The 17,662-nt window shown below is 41.0% G+C and overlaps 1 protein-coding gene across 1 annotated transcript in view; it reads right to left on the bottom strand.

Annotated features, from left to right (window-relative positions):
- NUAK1 (NUAK family kinase 1) overlaps positions 1-17,662 on the bottom strand; it is a 46,324-nt gene that overhangs the window by 15,312 nt on the left and 13,350 nt on the right. The window contains exon 2 of the mRNA XM_038153965.1: positions 7,454-7,574. Coding sequence (XP_038009893.1) covers positions 7,454-7,574 — 121 coding nt within the window. The remainder of the gene's footprint in view (positions 1-7,453; positions 7,575-17,662) is intronic.

Below are 17,662 nucleotides of genomic sequence, written 5' to 3'. Positions count from 1 at the left end.
CTGAAGGAAGAGGAGGTTGAAAGGCAGTGGGATTTATGTCTATACACACATAGCCTTAAAGAGGAATTTAGTGGTCAAGACTATCAGGCAAATGAGAAGGTCGTATTCTGGCAAGTTTCACACCATCAACCATGAATTTTCACAGTAGTATTTAGGATGTCAGGCAGGTTTCACACAGACACTTCTGAATTTCCCTTCTGAGCACAGCATGTAGTTTTATAAACATATGCTCAAGAAAGCCTTGTGGCCAATGGCTGGAGGAAGAGAAGAGGGCATTAATTAAAGGCTGGATTGACTTACTGCAAAGAATAATGAGGTAATAAATATACTGCCCTGTTAGCACCTGGGTTGTAACCTGTGGGCTGATGATGGACAAGCTGCCTCCATATAGCTTCAGGGACTGCTTGGTTCACTCTTTGTTTTTGCTGCAAATGATTTATTACCTGTCATCCTAGTGCATATTCATTCTGAAACTCACCCCCACCTAGAAGTGTGCCTGAACCCTGGCTGCACCTACTGCCAGCAGAGAAGCATGGCTTTGGCAGGATGCTGAACCCCAGGAATGTCCCAAATCTTGCTACTTCTGGGACAGCCATGTCATAGAAGCTTGCTACTCTGGCCTGAGCAAGGTCAAGGGATGGAGACCATGTATGAGTAAGGTGGGGGTGCTTTAGCTTCTTTCAAACCATCAATACTCTGTGAATGGCTAGCCAAATTAGATAAGCAGAGAACTGTCAGTACCAACACCCATACATGGATAGCAGGGGAGATGGCCTGTCAATTAAGAATCAAGATAGCGGGGTTGCTTAGATACAAGGCACAAGCTTCACCTATTAGAGGGAACAGCAGCAGGAGAAATGCTTGCTACCGGCTGTGTGTCATCTATTTCTGAGCTGCTGTGTTTATTCTCACCACTCTGCAAGCTGAGTTACTCTGAGAGCTGCAACAAGACCTTGATGTGGTGGGAGGGCTGATGCACTGCCTCAGCCATAGTGGTCAAGTGCTGCTGCAGAGTAATGCTTGCAAATCACTACTACTCCTTAGCAGACAGAGCCTGCCAGCTGCAGGATTGACTGTGGAGATGACTGCACTTTATGTGGCCACAGGGGAAGAAGGAGGGACAGCAGTGTGACAGCACATCAGGAACCAGGAGCAGGAACAACGTGAACCTCATGATGTAAGGAACAATGTGATTTCATCCCCAGGAGATGAGCAAAGGACTAAGACACTGGCCAGAGCAATGTGGAGAAACAGCATTTTTCAGGGGGCTACAAGTTTGCTTGGGCTTGGTCTGGTCAAAACCACTTGGTTTTGGTTTCCAAAAGCCTTGAGAACCCAAGCAGCAAAGGGTGCTTAACATACAGTGGTCAAAGATTTCTTACTTTTCTTTAAACCCCACCCTTAACTCTTCTAACATGTTTGTTTCTTTTTTAAAAATGACAGAGGAAGTCTATACTTCCAGTCTAATAACTGAAATCAAATCTGCTGATTTCAAAGTTCCTTGAAGAACATAAATGTGAAATTGGGAAAGAATTTCACTTTTCGCTATCAAAGAGATCTCTGAAACAAAGTACATTTTGTAACATGAACAATCCATCCCTCTTTCACAGGTTATTCTACTATAGTAATAGCCCTTGCATATAACCTCTCCACTTATTTGCAGTTAGAGGTTGTGAAATTATGCACTTATCTTCTATCTACAGCCTTCCATTTTCCAAATAGCACTGGTTGACCTCTTGCTCATCAGCACTCTTCTTTTCAACCCTACTGCCAAATTCATCTGTCCAGCTACACCAAAGTCACCTCCTCTGAAACTCATGGGACAAGTCTGACACCAAATGAACATACTCACTATATTTCTTCTCTGGTAAGATGTGCTTCACCATAAAATTGTTGAAAGCCCAGATGGGCATGGTTTTGCAAACATCAGTCAGAAAGGTTTAATGGTACACTGTATACATGTCTATTAAGACAGTTCACTTTGGACTGACTTACTACCAAAATAAAAAAAAGGCAGGAGGCTTTTGCCCTTCCTCCAAGCTCATAGAATACTAAAGTCAGAGTGAGTGCTGAGGGTGGTAGATTCTTTCCACTCTGCCAAACTACTATCTCCTTGTGGGCTGAGTCCATTTGGTTTACATGTAACCCTGGGGTAAGGATTTTAGTTTGTTAGTTTAAGAGGGGCAGCCAATCTCTTTGCACTGGAACCATTAGAATTCTCCTCATGCCTTTGCTCTCTATCAGAGCAATCTCCTAAATTAGTTCCAGTACGTTGACATTCCTTCCATCTGGTGTCTTTCCATTCAGTGGTATTTTTATTACTCTCCTAACAGCCGCAGACAGAAGTACCTTTCCACTGCTACAAAATGCTCTTTTATTAAAGGTCAGCCAAATCAAAAGAACAAGCGAGTTTGTTTTTATTTTTGGAGATGCAGACTAGAATAACCTTTTCATTCAGAAAATTCATGTATGACCCACTTACCTCACTTGTGTAATAAACCCTGAATTATTCTTCAAAAAGTCATGCAAGTACTGAAAACTGTCTTTTACCGTAGAAGTTCAGCCTGATTCAGCTTCTGTGTTTTTGACTGTTTTACAGCCCCTTGGCATAATTTTTATTTAGCTGGTTTTTTAGTAGCAGTATTATTTTATTACTGTTTTTAACAGAGCATATAGCAGACATGAAAATATCCCAGGTCCAATGAGAAAACCACGTATATGCATACACATAAATTTATACATATGCTTAACTATAATTGAAGATATCAAGATATAAAGTATGTGTTTTAATGCTAAACTTGTGTTAAATTGTTTTCCTGAATTATGGCCTTATTCAGTCAAATTTCATCTCCTTTTACATTAAAGGAACATAGTTAAGATCCTGCAATAATCTTTTTAAATCTGACAGCATGCTACAATTTACTCCGCAGTGAGGTGATTAAATCAGAATGGGAACTATTATCCTTGGTGAAGTTGTTTCTCACAGAGCAAGACTGAGGATATGCAGATTATGATGGTTTGCTCTTTAGAAGGAAGGAAAAATGACAGTTGCTAATTTGGCCACAATAACATGTTACACTAATTGTCTTTGTTTTGGCAAAGAATACAAGCACTAACTCCCCTTTATTTAAATATGATTTAAACTGTCGAGGAACTTCAGAGAAGCAAATATTTACATTACTATGGTAGGACTGTGTAAATGGGAAGATGGAAATAAATTTCATCGCTGCTGGCAATCAGTTTGACATTTAAACTGGACCTGCCCATGATCTCACGCATTTGAGTTTATATCGTGTCCGATGAAGTCTGTTTAGGTGATCACCCAGAATGGCAGGAAATTCATAAAGCTGGGGTATGGTAACTAAAGAGTTAAGTTTGTTTATTCTTGTTTCATTTATTAATTAACCTCCTGATACTTGAAATATTACTTGATGTTCTTGGATGTTATCAACTGAAAACAATAAGAATAAAGCACTTGAAACTCAAAAGCCTACATAATTAGAGGAAATCAATTAGAAATATGGTTAAACAGTATCATTACTGAAATACTTTCTCTTGCCCAAAAACAAGAATAATTTCAGCTTTCCAACTTCCAACATTCTTGATTAAAGCCCAGTCATCCATGGGATGCTTAAAGGGACTAGAGGCTTTTTCAGGTGTTTTGCACACAGAAGGGGTGGGGTCATTAGGCACCAAAGTTTGTTTTGATTATGTCTGAAAACCAGGAGATAGCAAAGGCTTGGACAGAGGCTGGGATTGCTCTGAACTGTCACAGCCTGAGAAAGGTGATTGTATTGCCACCCTGGTCCCTGGTTGCTGCCCCACCCTGAGGTCCACATACAGCTGATGGCAGGAGACACTTGTCTGAGACAGCGTTGCTGCAGGGATGCAGTTCCTCAGCAATGGCTTGTGTCCACACACCTTTAACAGCTGCCACACAGGCAGATTTCTGACAATGCAGCTGGTTTTGCTGATGATATGGTGACTTGACTGACAGCTTCCCACACCGGAGACAGGCCTATGTGTGTGTGAAACATCAAGTGTGTTTATGCTTTGTTGCATGAAGTCTGGCACAAAGCGCGAAATTGAACATGTATTTGGCAAGTGCAGTGAGTAACCTGGAATACTATGCCACTGCTGTTACACACTGCACACTGTCAGATTATCTCCTACTGCCTTTGGGGTTTGAAAGTAGAGCTGAACCAGTCTCCTGATTAAGCATGCAACCTAGCTCAAGCCATTGTGAACTGGCAGACACATGATGGAGAATCTCTCTGCTTTTTCTTAAGAGTACCAAAAATGCAACCTAGAAAAAAAAAAGCAGTGCATCTTACTTGGGAGATCCATATTTTGTGCCTTGTTAATGCAAAGTGTGCAGCCCTCTTATAAGCATCCTGGCCCCAATTCAGCAGAGCACTTCAGCACACACTTTCTTTCAGTTACTCGTTTACATTAATGCCATCATGTTCCACGAGTACCAAATTTTGATCCTAATGTTTATTCATTCTCCAGGGAAGATCTTCAGTAAACTATTTCTACAAACATGTTAGTTAATAGTCTGTTCACCTTTAAGTCCATTTTGCAAAAGGGCAGACTTTTCTGTATGGTTATGCTGACTAAGGACAACTCTTTCAGCACAGAAACAGTCATGCAGACAACTGTACTTCACACTACAAAGACTCAAGAGCTCACTCCTAAATGTATCAAGTGTAACTTCACCCTCATGATTGGCCCAACACATGTTTAAATGTTCACAGAATGCTCCTTCCATGGTTTAACTTTATAAAGTATTGCCAGATGAGGTAGATTTTGCACTCAATCTACCCCTGGAAAAATATGTTAGCTCTCAAAGGCTTTATTATAAAATCCTGGAGTTTTCAAGGCAAAAAGGCAATAGGGCAAAGGAAGGGCGAGTGGCAGGGGAGAGACAGACAGATGAATGGACAGAGGCATTATTCTATAAACTAAAATTTATGTGCTGAAATCAGAATACTGCCAGCAAAGGTGACTTCATTTATCCAGTCCCTTTCAAGGAGTTTAAAGTCACTTAAAGGAGCACTTCCCTCACAGCCACACTCGACAGATTGCCAATTACAGCCCTGCTGAGAGGGTGGAATTTCTTTAGTCACAACTGTACATCTGCCCTGGCAGTAATGGGCAAGGTACATGCCTTATGATTAGGTTACAAAGAAGTACCTCTAAACTGGAAAGCTTGGTTTCCACACATCTAAATTTGCTTGGTAACAATAAAAAAGATAAGGTTGTGTTTACATCAAGTAGACAAATTCAGATGTTAATTGCTATTAGCAAGAAGGTCAAAAGGATACCTAAACAAGATCCTACTTAAGGAAAACACGTTTGTAAATGCAGTACAATGAGCTTTCAAAGGTTATTACAGGGATATCCAGCATTGTCCATGGTACGTACATCTGTGCAACCTGGCACTTACAGAGAGAGCTGTCAGACGTGCAGTGGCAGTCTGGAAACCTCCAGTAAAAATTTGTGAGATAGGAGTAAAATATCTCTAGGGTGGCTTCAGTCTTAATCTGATCTAAGTTAGTCAGCTAGACTCTAACAGGAGCCTCCAATATGTCATTTATCCCACTTATCTGAAAAAAGGTCTCCCAGGAGGGAGCCAACCACACCGGGAAGATTCTGAACTCTCTTGACCAGAGACGGACACTAGACTCGTAGCATACACCAACCGCAGAAATGTTGGATTGCTTAATTTTAGTGAGATTAAGCCCATCTCTTAGGATTTACTGACTGCAACATTTTGTGTCAGGGGATAGCAGTATTATCACTCTTTACACATCACTCAAGAGGAAAATCTGTGTTTAAAGTCCAACTTTGAGAGGATACAAATACTTCAGCCCTTGATGTAGCAGTCCCTTAACTTTACAACAAGTACTCTTCAGCTTCAAGAGAAGCACACACTCAAGGGCCCCTGAGGTCACACCCTCACCTCTGGGCAGTTCCCGTGGGTTCAGCTGCACAACCACACATCTTCCCAGTGCTACCGTATCTTAAGTTACAGCATTGGCTGCTACAGGCCAAATACTGACTCTGACTGCTTTGAAAACACACCAGCACCTGATATAGGTGCTCATCCTCCTCAGAAAAGATGAATTCCCCATTATGAAGCTCAACTGGCTTTGCTGCAGAAGCGTTGCTCCTCCCTCCGCAGGGCCAGAGAGGGAAGTTTTACTCCCACAGGACTTAGTGTCGGCTTCCTAAAAACGCTGTAATCTTTTTCACTTTTACAAGTATTTTAACTCAGTAAAAACTATTTTAAGTAAGGATAAGAAGGGCAACTGGTCAAAGAACCACAGCATGCTTAATATTTTTTCTTCCTGAATTCTCATCCATATTTGAAGTAACTTTTGTTCCATTTCCAACCCACATGCTGACACAGGATCCCTCCCCTTTTCTGTTCCCAGATCCTTTTATGAGTTTATTCAATAAAAAGACAGATACTCATCTCTTTTCAAGCACAAGAACATCCTTTTAAATAACTCAATATGTGATAGTGTAACAGTATGCCAAGATAGCCCTTGTTTTAATCAGTCATATCAACTCTCAGAGCAGAGCTGCCATATACATCTCATCACCTTCTTCATTTACCTCACAGCTATGGAAATGTGTAGGGCTTCATTCAGGCTTCCTGTTCTTCACAGAGGAAAAAGGGTGATCCCCAGGGATAAGACTGCCTGACCCAGGTCCCTCTGAACCTCTGGAATCTACATCCCATGTCCAGCATGCAGCCTCCCTCCCTGCAGCAACAGGCCTTTTGACTGGTATCTTTTAGCATGCACCTGCCGAGCTAGTGCTGGGACATAAACAAACTGGCAAATCTTTCTAGCTGTGTCCCAGGAAGAAAGAAGGTAGAGGAGGAAGACAGGACAATGAAACAAGAATGATAAGCCAGCCACCAGACTGACAGGAAAGCGTGCAGAGGTAGACAGGAAGCGGATGCTGGAATTCAGGGGGAAAAGCTGCAGTGACAGAAGAAGCAACTGAACTGAACTGGCTGGTAAGGGAGGACCAAAGTCCTAGAGCAGATAAGAGCAGTCCTGTGCAGTCCGGGGAAAAAAGGCAAACAAGGACGGTCTAGGGGCTGGGAATAGAAACAGACATCAGGCTGGTTCATGAGTGAGGGTGAAATGAAACTGAACCGTACAGTGGGAGCAAGGACATGAGGTGATACATGCAACCATCTCCCACCTGCCACTGACACAGTGAACTCACATAAGAAGCTCTTCCTAGCAAAGGTTTATGCATTTGTGAAACACTGGTAGCTCAGAGGGAAGGCAGTGCTCAAGGTAGTCTCATTTGTAAGGGACAGGTTACACAAGGAGTAAGGGTTGGTTTGGTGCACAATCTCAAGAAACATGAACATCAGGTCTGCAAGAACATAACAGAGCAGTCAGGGAGGAAAATCACATTCACTAACCTTCATATATGGTGATGATATGAGGGTGGCTGAGGGATGACATGATCTCAATCTCCCGTCTGATGTGAACCATATCTTGTTCATCCTTAATTCTGTCCTTACGAATGGATTTTATTGCAACCTATAAATGCAGGAAATTGAGCATTATTCTTGGAACTGAACAGATGCATCTAATCCTCTAAGAAGAGTTAAAAAATACAGATGTTAGATGTTGGCAGAACATGGAATGACCAAAACAAACCTTTAAAAAACAAACCTCCATGCTCCAGCTCCCTCACTGTATAACAATAAATACACTCTCATTACAGTGTAATGCGTGACATGAAGTTTTGGGCTCTTCAGGTCTTAGGACATTACTGAGGGGGAACACAGCATCTTTCAGAAAGATTTCTGTGCTAGCCTAAGAACTCTCCTTATGCAAATGGCAAAACTCTCCAAGAGATTTTGATGGGAAGTACATTTGCTAAGACATTATTGCATCTGACAATTTCAAAAAGAAACTTTTAAGATAATTTCTTTGAAAAAAATTTGAGATCTCTGATGGAACAGAGGCAGGGAATCCAGGGTGCCAATTATGTATTGATATCCCTGTTAATACATAAAGGATCCTATTAACACAGATTAGTCCATGGTTCTCTAAAGCAGGCAAACTTCAGGAGTTATGACTTCAGGAGTTATGACTTCAGGAGTTCAGGAGTTATGACTTATTCAAAACTCAGAATAAATAAATCTTTAAAATTCACATCTAAACTCGTCCTCATATAAACCCAAGCCATCAGGTCCTACACAACACTTGTGCAGTCACTGCAAAACCATATCCTTCCTGCATCCTTCCTCAATCAGCAAGCTTTTTTACAAGCATATCATGTGACTGGATGTCTTTCCAAAAGGCAGGGTGGGAACAGAGGAAGTGATAGCTGAACTTGCAATATAAATTCAAATTATAACAGTCCTTGTGAGTGTGTGTATGTGTGTTGCCTGTGAAAAAGGGACTTATCTGAACACCCCCATAAATAATTGTGGAAGTCATCTCATGCCCTATGAGAAATCAAGAAAGCAACAAAGCAGAGAAGCCGGTGGGAGACGGAAGGTGAGGGCATTGTGCATACTGAATGGCAGCATGGCCTTTATTATACTCAATATTTACCCTGCACTGTTTTTTAAACTATTTTAAGCTAGAGTTCAGGGAATAAATTATCAGCTAGCTTAAAATCAACAATAAGTCTTTGAAAAACATCACTGACCTCCTGAGATGACCACCCTTTTATGGGTAAACCAAACTTGTGTCATTCTTTGCAGCCAACTACTGTGGACTTCTCCTGGGAAAACATTTGTAAATCTATGATTTACGTTATTTCCCCAGTTACCCTAGGAAAAAAAATTCACTGCCTACTTCAGTAATTGCAAGTGGCATGACCAGTATTGTTTTCATTATATGATGTAGCATTGAGGATATTGAAGAAATAAGAGAAAAACTTACAATATTATAAAATTGAAATGTACATAACCAAGAGCCAGTTTAAAGGATCAGGTTTCCTACAAAGCCTTCAACTCTGAAAAGCAACATTGTTCAAAGCACATGCACCATTCCCTTGAATTCCCAAAGACTGCTGCACGTGCTTAAAATTAAGCTCTTCCTCAAGTGCTCCCCTACTTTGGGACAGCAGAGCAAAAAGAAGTCAAGGGACAAAATTACTTGCATGTTAAAACCAAAACAATTCTTTTTTTCCTCTTGACCCAAATATTTGGAATAGAGATTTTAAAAGTAACAACATAGCTATAGTCTTCTTTACATGGCAAATATTTCTAGAAAAGGCAATACAACAGATCTTAATTGAATGAGTGACCAAGATAGCCTCCAAGTAATTCTAGAGATGAAAAAGGCAACCAACTCTAAAGACGACACTGGATTTTTCCCCTTCCCACGTTTGCACTGGGACTGACTGCAAATGCAAATACACCCTGTATACAGAAGGATGTGGGTGGCTCTTGGAGCAGTATGTGCATTCCCGCAAGAAATAAATATAGATATGGGTAAAAACACATTTTTTATTAAAAGACAGTCTTGGCTCGGAGGAAGAATTTAAGAAGGGCTTCATTGTCAAATATACAACAGGGAGCAAATTCTTTCCCATTCATGGCTGGTAAAGTAATAACTGCAGCCCAGAGGACATGCCAATCTCCTGATAACTTGACTTCGTGCTTCACAGACAGGACTTTTGCACATCTACCCATAATTGCTGCAACTGGCCTCTTTAAGATAATTGTATATAAGAAAACATATTTTTTAGATACAAAAATGCAAACATGATTGAAAAGTGTGGTGGCACTTTGTAATGTATGTTTGGATCAATATTCTAATGCAAACAGATGTGTTGCCTAGGAACATATTTTTTAACAGGACCAGAGAGTTTACAGTCTCACAACCCATGCTGAAAATTAAGGCCCCTTAATTTATAAAGGCTATTCCTAAAAGTTTACCCAAATTTCAAAGACGGTACTTAAGCTCTCCTGAAAGCATCACTTTCCAGTTGCAGGGGTAGAATTCAACAGCCCAGCCAAAGTACTTAGGATTTTGTCAGTGACATCCAGGCCGCAATGTCTCATCCCAAATATAAGGAAAGAATACATGCTGAACACATCTCTTGGGTTTTAACATTGAAGATTTTCTCTTCCCTCACTCAGCACTTGGAAACAAGGAAAGACAATTAGCAGGTGTGAAATATCTTTATTCCAGTGGTGTCAGTGGAGCCAGGGCAGCTCTAAGCATCCACCTGGCCATTGTCAGCCCATCCCCTGCAACCCTGACACACAGCAAGAGTGCTGCGTGGGAAGTAGTGCCCTTTGTACGTTACCAGTACAAGCACTCACACATAAGAGAGGTTTACTCAAATGCAACAAAGTAGTATCACTGTCTATTTGCATAGCACATAAGCTGTAGCCACTTATTAGTTAAACCTTGATAAGCAAGTGGTGAAACAGCTCAATTTATCCACTTTCAGAAGATGAGGAAATCGAAACAGAAAGGTGACATGACTCCTAAAGGAAACAAGGACAGTAAGGAAACAAGGACAGTATCATCTCAGAAATTCCTGCCTGCCTCTTCCTCCCAAACTGTGCAAAACACCACAGAAGTACCTTATTCAACAAACCATTTGGTTATTAAAGGATGATTTCTGATACCTTTCCCCATGTTCAATTGCTATTTTTCTCCTCAAAAAGGGTGTCAGGAAAGTGAAAGGTTCAAAGGCATCTCAAAAAATACTTTTCACCACATGCCATCTGCCTAGTGGCCTGCACAATCCCCAAGTGGATAGGTTCCACACTTCAAAGGCTACCAGCCATGCACAGCCTTGCTGGTGACCTGGTCTGAAAGGCCAAACAGTGAGTGATCGGTGTCAGCAGACTGTCACTGTCAGAGGCGGCATCCCAGAGCAGGATTAGTGGAACAGGACAGCATTCCTTCCGGCTCTTCACTTCTAAGAAACAGATTTCTGCCAGTCAAGTCTTTCCTACAACAGTCTGCTCAGACCACATCAGCGAGAATACTTGGGCTCAAGTCTACTGATGTGAAAAAAACAACACAAACAAGAAAGCAGCACAGTTGGGTTTTATTCAGTATTTCATGGAAACATTACAAATCACAATCACATTCCAGGTATTTATTACATGTTCCATTGTTTTCATCTCTCTGAGCAAAATAAGACTCCTAGCTGTATGTTATGGTATCGGACTGTAAAATAAGCCTCCCTTCCAGGTATTCTAAAATATCAATAATATAACTTCTCTCATTAAATTTATTTATTTCAGAAATATATGCCAGAAAATACATTTTCAAAGAGTGTTTATGCTTTTAACACAAGACAGAGCTAGCTCAATTTTTCTAAACCCCACATACAGAACTGCTGCATGATGGACCTGAATAACTTCAGTATAATAGGAAATAATGTCAATTGAGAAATACCTTATGAAAGAACTTGTTTGTTCATTATTAAGGCTCCTTTCTTTCTTTCTTTCTTTCTAGCCTGCTTTCTTGATTTCTCTGAAAGCAGCAGCTTCACTATGAGCAACATCAAAATTTATTAAGGGTCACAGCCTATGAATCAAGAGTACAGAAGAAGCAACACGCTTTTTACATCAGCTACATTAACTACTCCAAATATTCCAGCTCAATATCTGCAGAGAAAGTGCTGTTAGTCCCTTTGGTACTCTCAAAACACTGTACTTATACCTCTACCACACTTTTCAATATATTTTACTGGGTTTAAGACTTAGATAATTTAATTATAGTAGTTTTAGTAACATTACTAGTGGAGGAATTTATTTTTCCTAGCTTCTTGTCTTAATGAGAATTTCAGATAACTCCAAGACCTTGCACTCAGAGAGAGTACCATATCAGATTCCTAATCATGAAATCTAAAGCCTCTCACCCCAACACAACAGGGTCAAGTTCACCCAAAGCCCCTATAGACACAGTATACAATCTGGCAAAATGCTTTAGCACATGCCTAACTTCACACATGTGAGCAGGCCACTGACTTTTGTAGGACAGCTCACACATGCAAAGTTAAATACATGCATGAGCACCAAGGTCCCAGCTCAAAACTAGGCCATGTGAAGTTTCCCTCTGGGGATCATTATTGGCTGTGTACACCAAAACCATCCCCAGCATCTTCTGCAGCTCTGATGGCTGCATGGTCCCACACATGGGTCAGGAGGAGAGAAAGACCATCAGAGACAGGATGAAACTGCCTCCACCTGCACCGCCAGTTCTGCTACCAGTCTCTGATCAAAAGGAGGTAAAGAAAATACCCTCTCCAAAATCTATAGCACAGGCAGGGGGTGTGAACCTGTAATACAGCCAGGCACCTCCAAATTGCTCTGCACAGCCCCAGCTTCACTGCTGCTCTGCCTTCCAGAAGCAGATAGAAAAGAGGGAGCAGAACTTTTGGCTTCCTGTCCCTCTATGAGTCAGCTTGCAGAGTGTGCTGGACAGGAAGCATAGAAAAATAAATTGCTTTCTTCAAGGCTGCAATAAATTACTGGTTTCCATTTGCTGGAAAGAGGATTTATACTCACTCCCTGAACTGGTGTAGAGAGATTATAAAGTATTTTCCAACACACTTCATGCTTCTTTGCTTTTGTTTCATACAAATAACTGGAATTGAACTATAAATACTTCAGAAGTATGATGGTTGCAAGGGTTTCTGTACATTCAGTCGTATCTGTGAGAGAAATGTCTTTCTTCCTTTTCAAGCTTCTTGGCTGCTTAGCAGAGCAAAACACGTAGAATTTATTTTTACAGAGCCTGATCAAGACCACTGTGTACAAAAAAGTATCTCTAGGTCTAAACATCTGGCAAAGGGCATGGCAGTAGGTGCCCATTTCCATATAAAATCTTCATGTCTGCTGAGTGTCTGCTGGCATCATCGTTTACAGCTGAGCAAAAAAAAAAAAACAACTGTGCTTTCATCAAAGTGAAAATGTATTTCACTTGATTTCAGGAAGGTGGTTCATGTGTTTGTTTTAGTCTAATGAACTAAGTTTGCCTCATTTCCAGCTGAGCTGTGTGAATATAAATTAAGGTATAACTAGCCACAGTGCAGAGTCTCAGATTTTTAAGTCAGTGAGTGCTGTAGCTGAGTCTGACTACTTAAATGCCACATGCCACTGACCCTCCCCAGCAATTTCTGCATGCAGTACATTCAGACCCATTGAAAACAATCTTCCACTCTCTATTATCTACCAAGGTTATTTTTAGGACCATACTGAGATATGAACTGGTTTTTTTCACCGAGGGAGGCTGTGATCTGTAAGCTGGTTCCAGCACTTGTACATACCACCCATACTCGAACAAATTCCAATGGGCTCTAGCAATACTATTATAGAGAGTCAAAAAACCAGCATCGGGACAGAGAGTGAAGTTCCCTGAGAAAGGGAAACCAGCTTGTTGCCACTGAGCAATATGTCAGAAAAGACGCTTAAAGAAAATTATTAAAAAACATTTTCTTTGGGTGAAGAGGGAGGGAAAGGTTAAATACACATAAAACTTTCCTTTCTGAAAGCTGTGAACTGAATCCATCCCCACCCAGCAATGGGAAGTGTGTGAGCCCAGCCAGTTTCACAGCTCTGCTTCCTTTCTTTGAGATTGGAAGGTGGGAAGTGCAATGTGCCAAGTGCCAACAGGGTGTGGAGGTAAAGAATAGGTTGATGAACCAGGGGATTCCTCCTGAGAGAAAGGGAGAGCAGAGGATGTTCGGGGGTGGGGAGAGAAAAGGTACATTGTTCTTTCTCCAGCTCCACATAGCCAAGTAAGAAAGAATAAAGTCTGGCACCATATAATGTTTTTTCCAGGGGAGTCTCTGCCAATGGCTCTTGGCCCAGACATCACCAACCCAAGAGGAAAAGAAACAAAGCTACAAAATTATGTGGTCCCTGAGGTGGCTGCAATCAAATGATAAGGAGGGGGATGCTGATGCATTGATCAAAGATTAATGCAGTTGCACTGAAATGGCACTTCCAGAGGTTGCACAAAGGAGAAAAAGGAAAGGCAGGGGGTGGGCTGAATAACTGTCTAATTGACCTCTGGACCTTCCAGGTGGGAAAAAGGATCCATGGACAGATATTCTTATAGGGAAATGAAGCATCCAAAGGGTTCTGAAAGGGTATGCTTATGATGACTTCTTTTTGTAAGCCTTCTACCACATGATTATACCTTTGCTGTGTCCATTTGCTGAAAAAAAGTTATTTTGAGATTCCAGCTCTGGGCCAGATGCAGTACTAAAGAGCATCATGCAGGACGTGTAATTCTAAGAACAAGCTTCTGCATGGTCATAGAAAACATTTCACGCAGTCACTGAAAAGTTGACGAAAGGCCACTGTGAGTGTAAGCAAAATTATTGCCTGGCATTGTGCCATCTGCTAACACATCTCTCAGAGCTCTCCCTTTCAGGGAAAGAGTAAGGTTGACACAATACCATTGTTTCAGAGATTGTTCGTTTTCAGATCCTAAAAGCCAGATCATCTCCATGGTGATACTGCCTGGAAGACAAGCATTCAATAAAATCCTAATTAATTATTTATCAGCAGCCCAACTCTATTGTTTGATACACTGGCAAACTACGCAGTAATCAGGAGAGTTGCTCAAAGCAGTAACTGGTGCCATCTGCACCCAAGTGAGCCTTTGCTGATTTAAATCTCAGCTTCTGCTCATTACTTTGTTCCATCACATGTTTGTTCATGTCATGGATGTTAGCAAGAACAAAACATTGTTATTGTTGTTGCCAGCCAGCAGCTGCACACATAAAGGGCAATGATGCACATGCCTCGATGCACCTCTCAGGTCCATGTTCTTGTGGGACATAGAAGTATTTTTTACAGCTGCCTCACTCTGCATGGTAACAGCATACAGCAAACATCAGCATCTCCCTGTTTCATTCCCCTCTTCACAATGTATCAGACAGATCATATTTCTAAAAACCAAAGCTGATGTCACTACTTGTAGAGAAACTAACTCTTGTGCCAAGGCACTAGAAGTCCCAAATCAGTGTGATAAATCTTAAATAAAAATTCTATTTGCATAAGCTGAGGCACAATGTGCCACTGTCTCTGGGAGAATGAAGGTATGATTACCTCAGGTTTAATTTTCCTTTTCTCGTTCTCCTGGATATAGTTGCTGCTATCATATCATAAACGATGATTAACCAAGTGGAGAAGAGGAATTAACTACTCAGAAACACTCAGCAAGGGGATTACATATTGTCTGTAGTTCCCCCTTTATTCACAGAGAAAGATGTTTGTGGAATCAAGTTTTTATGTACAGTAGAAGTTATCAGATGAACACATTTATACTGTACATATATGAAGTGGGTGCTAGGAGGAACATACAACACCCTTCCTCCACTTCTTTCCTCACCCCCACATACGGTGCTTGTTATTAGGATTTGGGAGCACATTTCCTGAGTAACTACTGCCTGACTGGGAAATTTGCATCCCTTTATCATCTGGTAGCCGCTACTCTCAGCTATGTCTAAAAAGCCTGGCACATTTGCACCATGCATTCTCTGACCAATTTCCATGGCAGGCCTTTCTTCATTTAATGCTTAGAATCCTTGCCTCAAGTCACGTATGTCAGAAATATACCAAAAAACTTCTCCCTTCCCAAAAGATTCTTACACCACATTACTGAAGTCCTAAGTCATAGCGCTGTTCAGTTCTAGAAGAAAAAGCCTACAAATAACCATCATCCCTAGAAATAATGATGTGTTTCCCTTAGTGACGCCTCAAGTTGCCCCTTCTCACCCCTCCCCACTGTCCCAGCAGCATGCTACCACAAATCTGCATCCACTTCAATCCTCCCTAACCCACAATACAACAAATTTGCTGTGGTAAGAGCAGAGGTTGCAGAAGATTTGTTGAAAAGCAGAGATCTTACATGACCAAGTCATTAAAGATGTTTGCAGCTGTGTCCTGTCAGGACTGGAGCCCAAGGCTGGTTTGGCATCCTGGGAGAGTCCCTATGATGTGCAGACTTCACCGTCCTGGAGAAAAGAGCAGGACTGCTTACATTTCCTCTAATACACTTCTAAATGTAGCTCCATATCCTCCATATCATGCACACATTGATGAAAGACCATCTCCTTTCCAATGTCTAATAACTCACAAATATTCCATCCAACTACTTTCAAACTTTTCTTCAAAGTTCATGCTTTGGCACATAAGAAACTAGGTCTGGAAAGAAACTGGGGTAGGGGATTTCCCCAAGGCAATGGATGTTCATAACTGTAATTAAAAAAGAGAAAAAATGCCTTACAGCCTCAACTATGGATCATTCTCCTTAATAGATGTTAACTAGCACCGAATGCCACATTCACTCAAAAGTTGAAAACTGCACTTACAGTTGACTTCTAGTGAAGTTGCCAAGTAGATGTTTATTTTTGGCTTCCACATTTACCAAAGCCAAATGCTACACTGAGTTGGGATTTCACAAAGTCTAACTGCTTTTCTTCCAGGTTACAATTTTGTTGGAACCAAAAAGGAGGAAAAAAAGGGAAAAAAAGGGAAAAAAAAACAGGAAAAAAAAACCCTGACTTCACTTTTAAGTAGGAAAAAAACTGGTAGCATCGTTTCTATCATGTCTGTTTATACCATAGTTTAAATGAGGTTAGAATTGTGCAATCATTATTGATCGACTTCCAAACACAGCATAGCGCCATCCAGCACATAAGCAAAAGAAGAAAAGTCACTGAAAGAGAATCCTGTCAGTCAGTCTTAACTTCTGCAAGTCTGTGTGCAGACTGTTTAGCACTAATTAAATTACTGGCAAGTCAGGATAAAGAGGACTGAAAGAATTCACAAGCTCCAAGTTCATTGTTCTCAATGTTACATGGGTATTACAGATCCACTCTCCAAAACATGGAAGACAGATTTCACAGGGATTTTGGGGCTTGATCTCACAGCTACCACAGCTGCTGATGTAATGCAAAATGCTAACCTGAGGCAGCAGAGAGGGACTTTAATTCAATGTTGTTTTTTCATTGTGAATAAGCAGTGAACCACACTGAAGTAATCCTCTGAAGTAGGAGTGCACACTGTTCAAGGCATCAATTTGGGGATGAAACATAAAACCAAGATCTTGGGTATGTCGTTATAAAAAAAGCCCTTTATGACTTTCTTAAGAAGACAGGTATAAAACCCTGCTGCCTGGATCTAGTTCCAGTTTGAAAATTAGTCGTGTAATTCCTCCAATAATTTAAATTGGAAATGGGGTTATTCATACCCTCTAAGCAACTGCTGCAAACTGTTACAATGTGCTGCTAAATAATGGTAACCTCAGCAGTTACCAGAGTCTCTAAAGTGATTTTACAGGTTTAGGCGAAAGGTACCTTGCACATCAGTGCAAGGCTGTAATTCATATTAAGCAAGGAAAAGGGCTAGACATTGTTCGAACAATCTTAGAACCATTTTTTTCCCAAGAAGCCACCTAATAGCACATTTTCATTTATTAGTACGTTCTGCTTGAGAAAGTTGTGGATAAACAAATGTAACTTGGATTATTCTCTCTTTTTCACTGAAGCTTCTGTGAGTTCAGAGAAACCTCAGAACCACTGAGAGCTTTGCACATCTTTACAATGCCTCTTCCACCACAAATGTGAAGTCAGCTGGTATTGTGGGGATCTTTTGATTTTGCTCTCCGGTCCTACAATCCTT

This window comes from Motacilla alba, chromosome 1A (assembly GCF_015832195.1).
Source record: "Motacilla alba alba isolate MOTALB_02 chromosome 1A, Motacilla_alba_V1.0_pri, whole genome shotgun sequence".
Lineage (NCBI taxonomy): Eukaryota > Metazoa > Chordata > Aves > Passeriformes > Motacillidae > Motacilla > Motacilla alba.
Note: the sequence above shows the minus strand (reverse complement) of the source record. Positions and strands in the feature narration are given on the sequence as shown.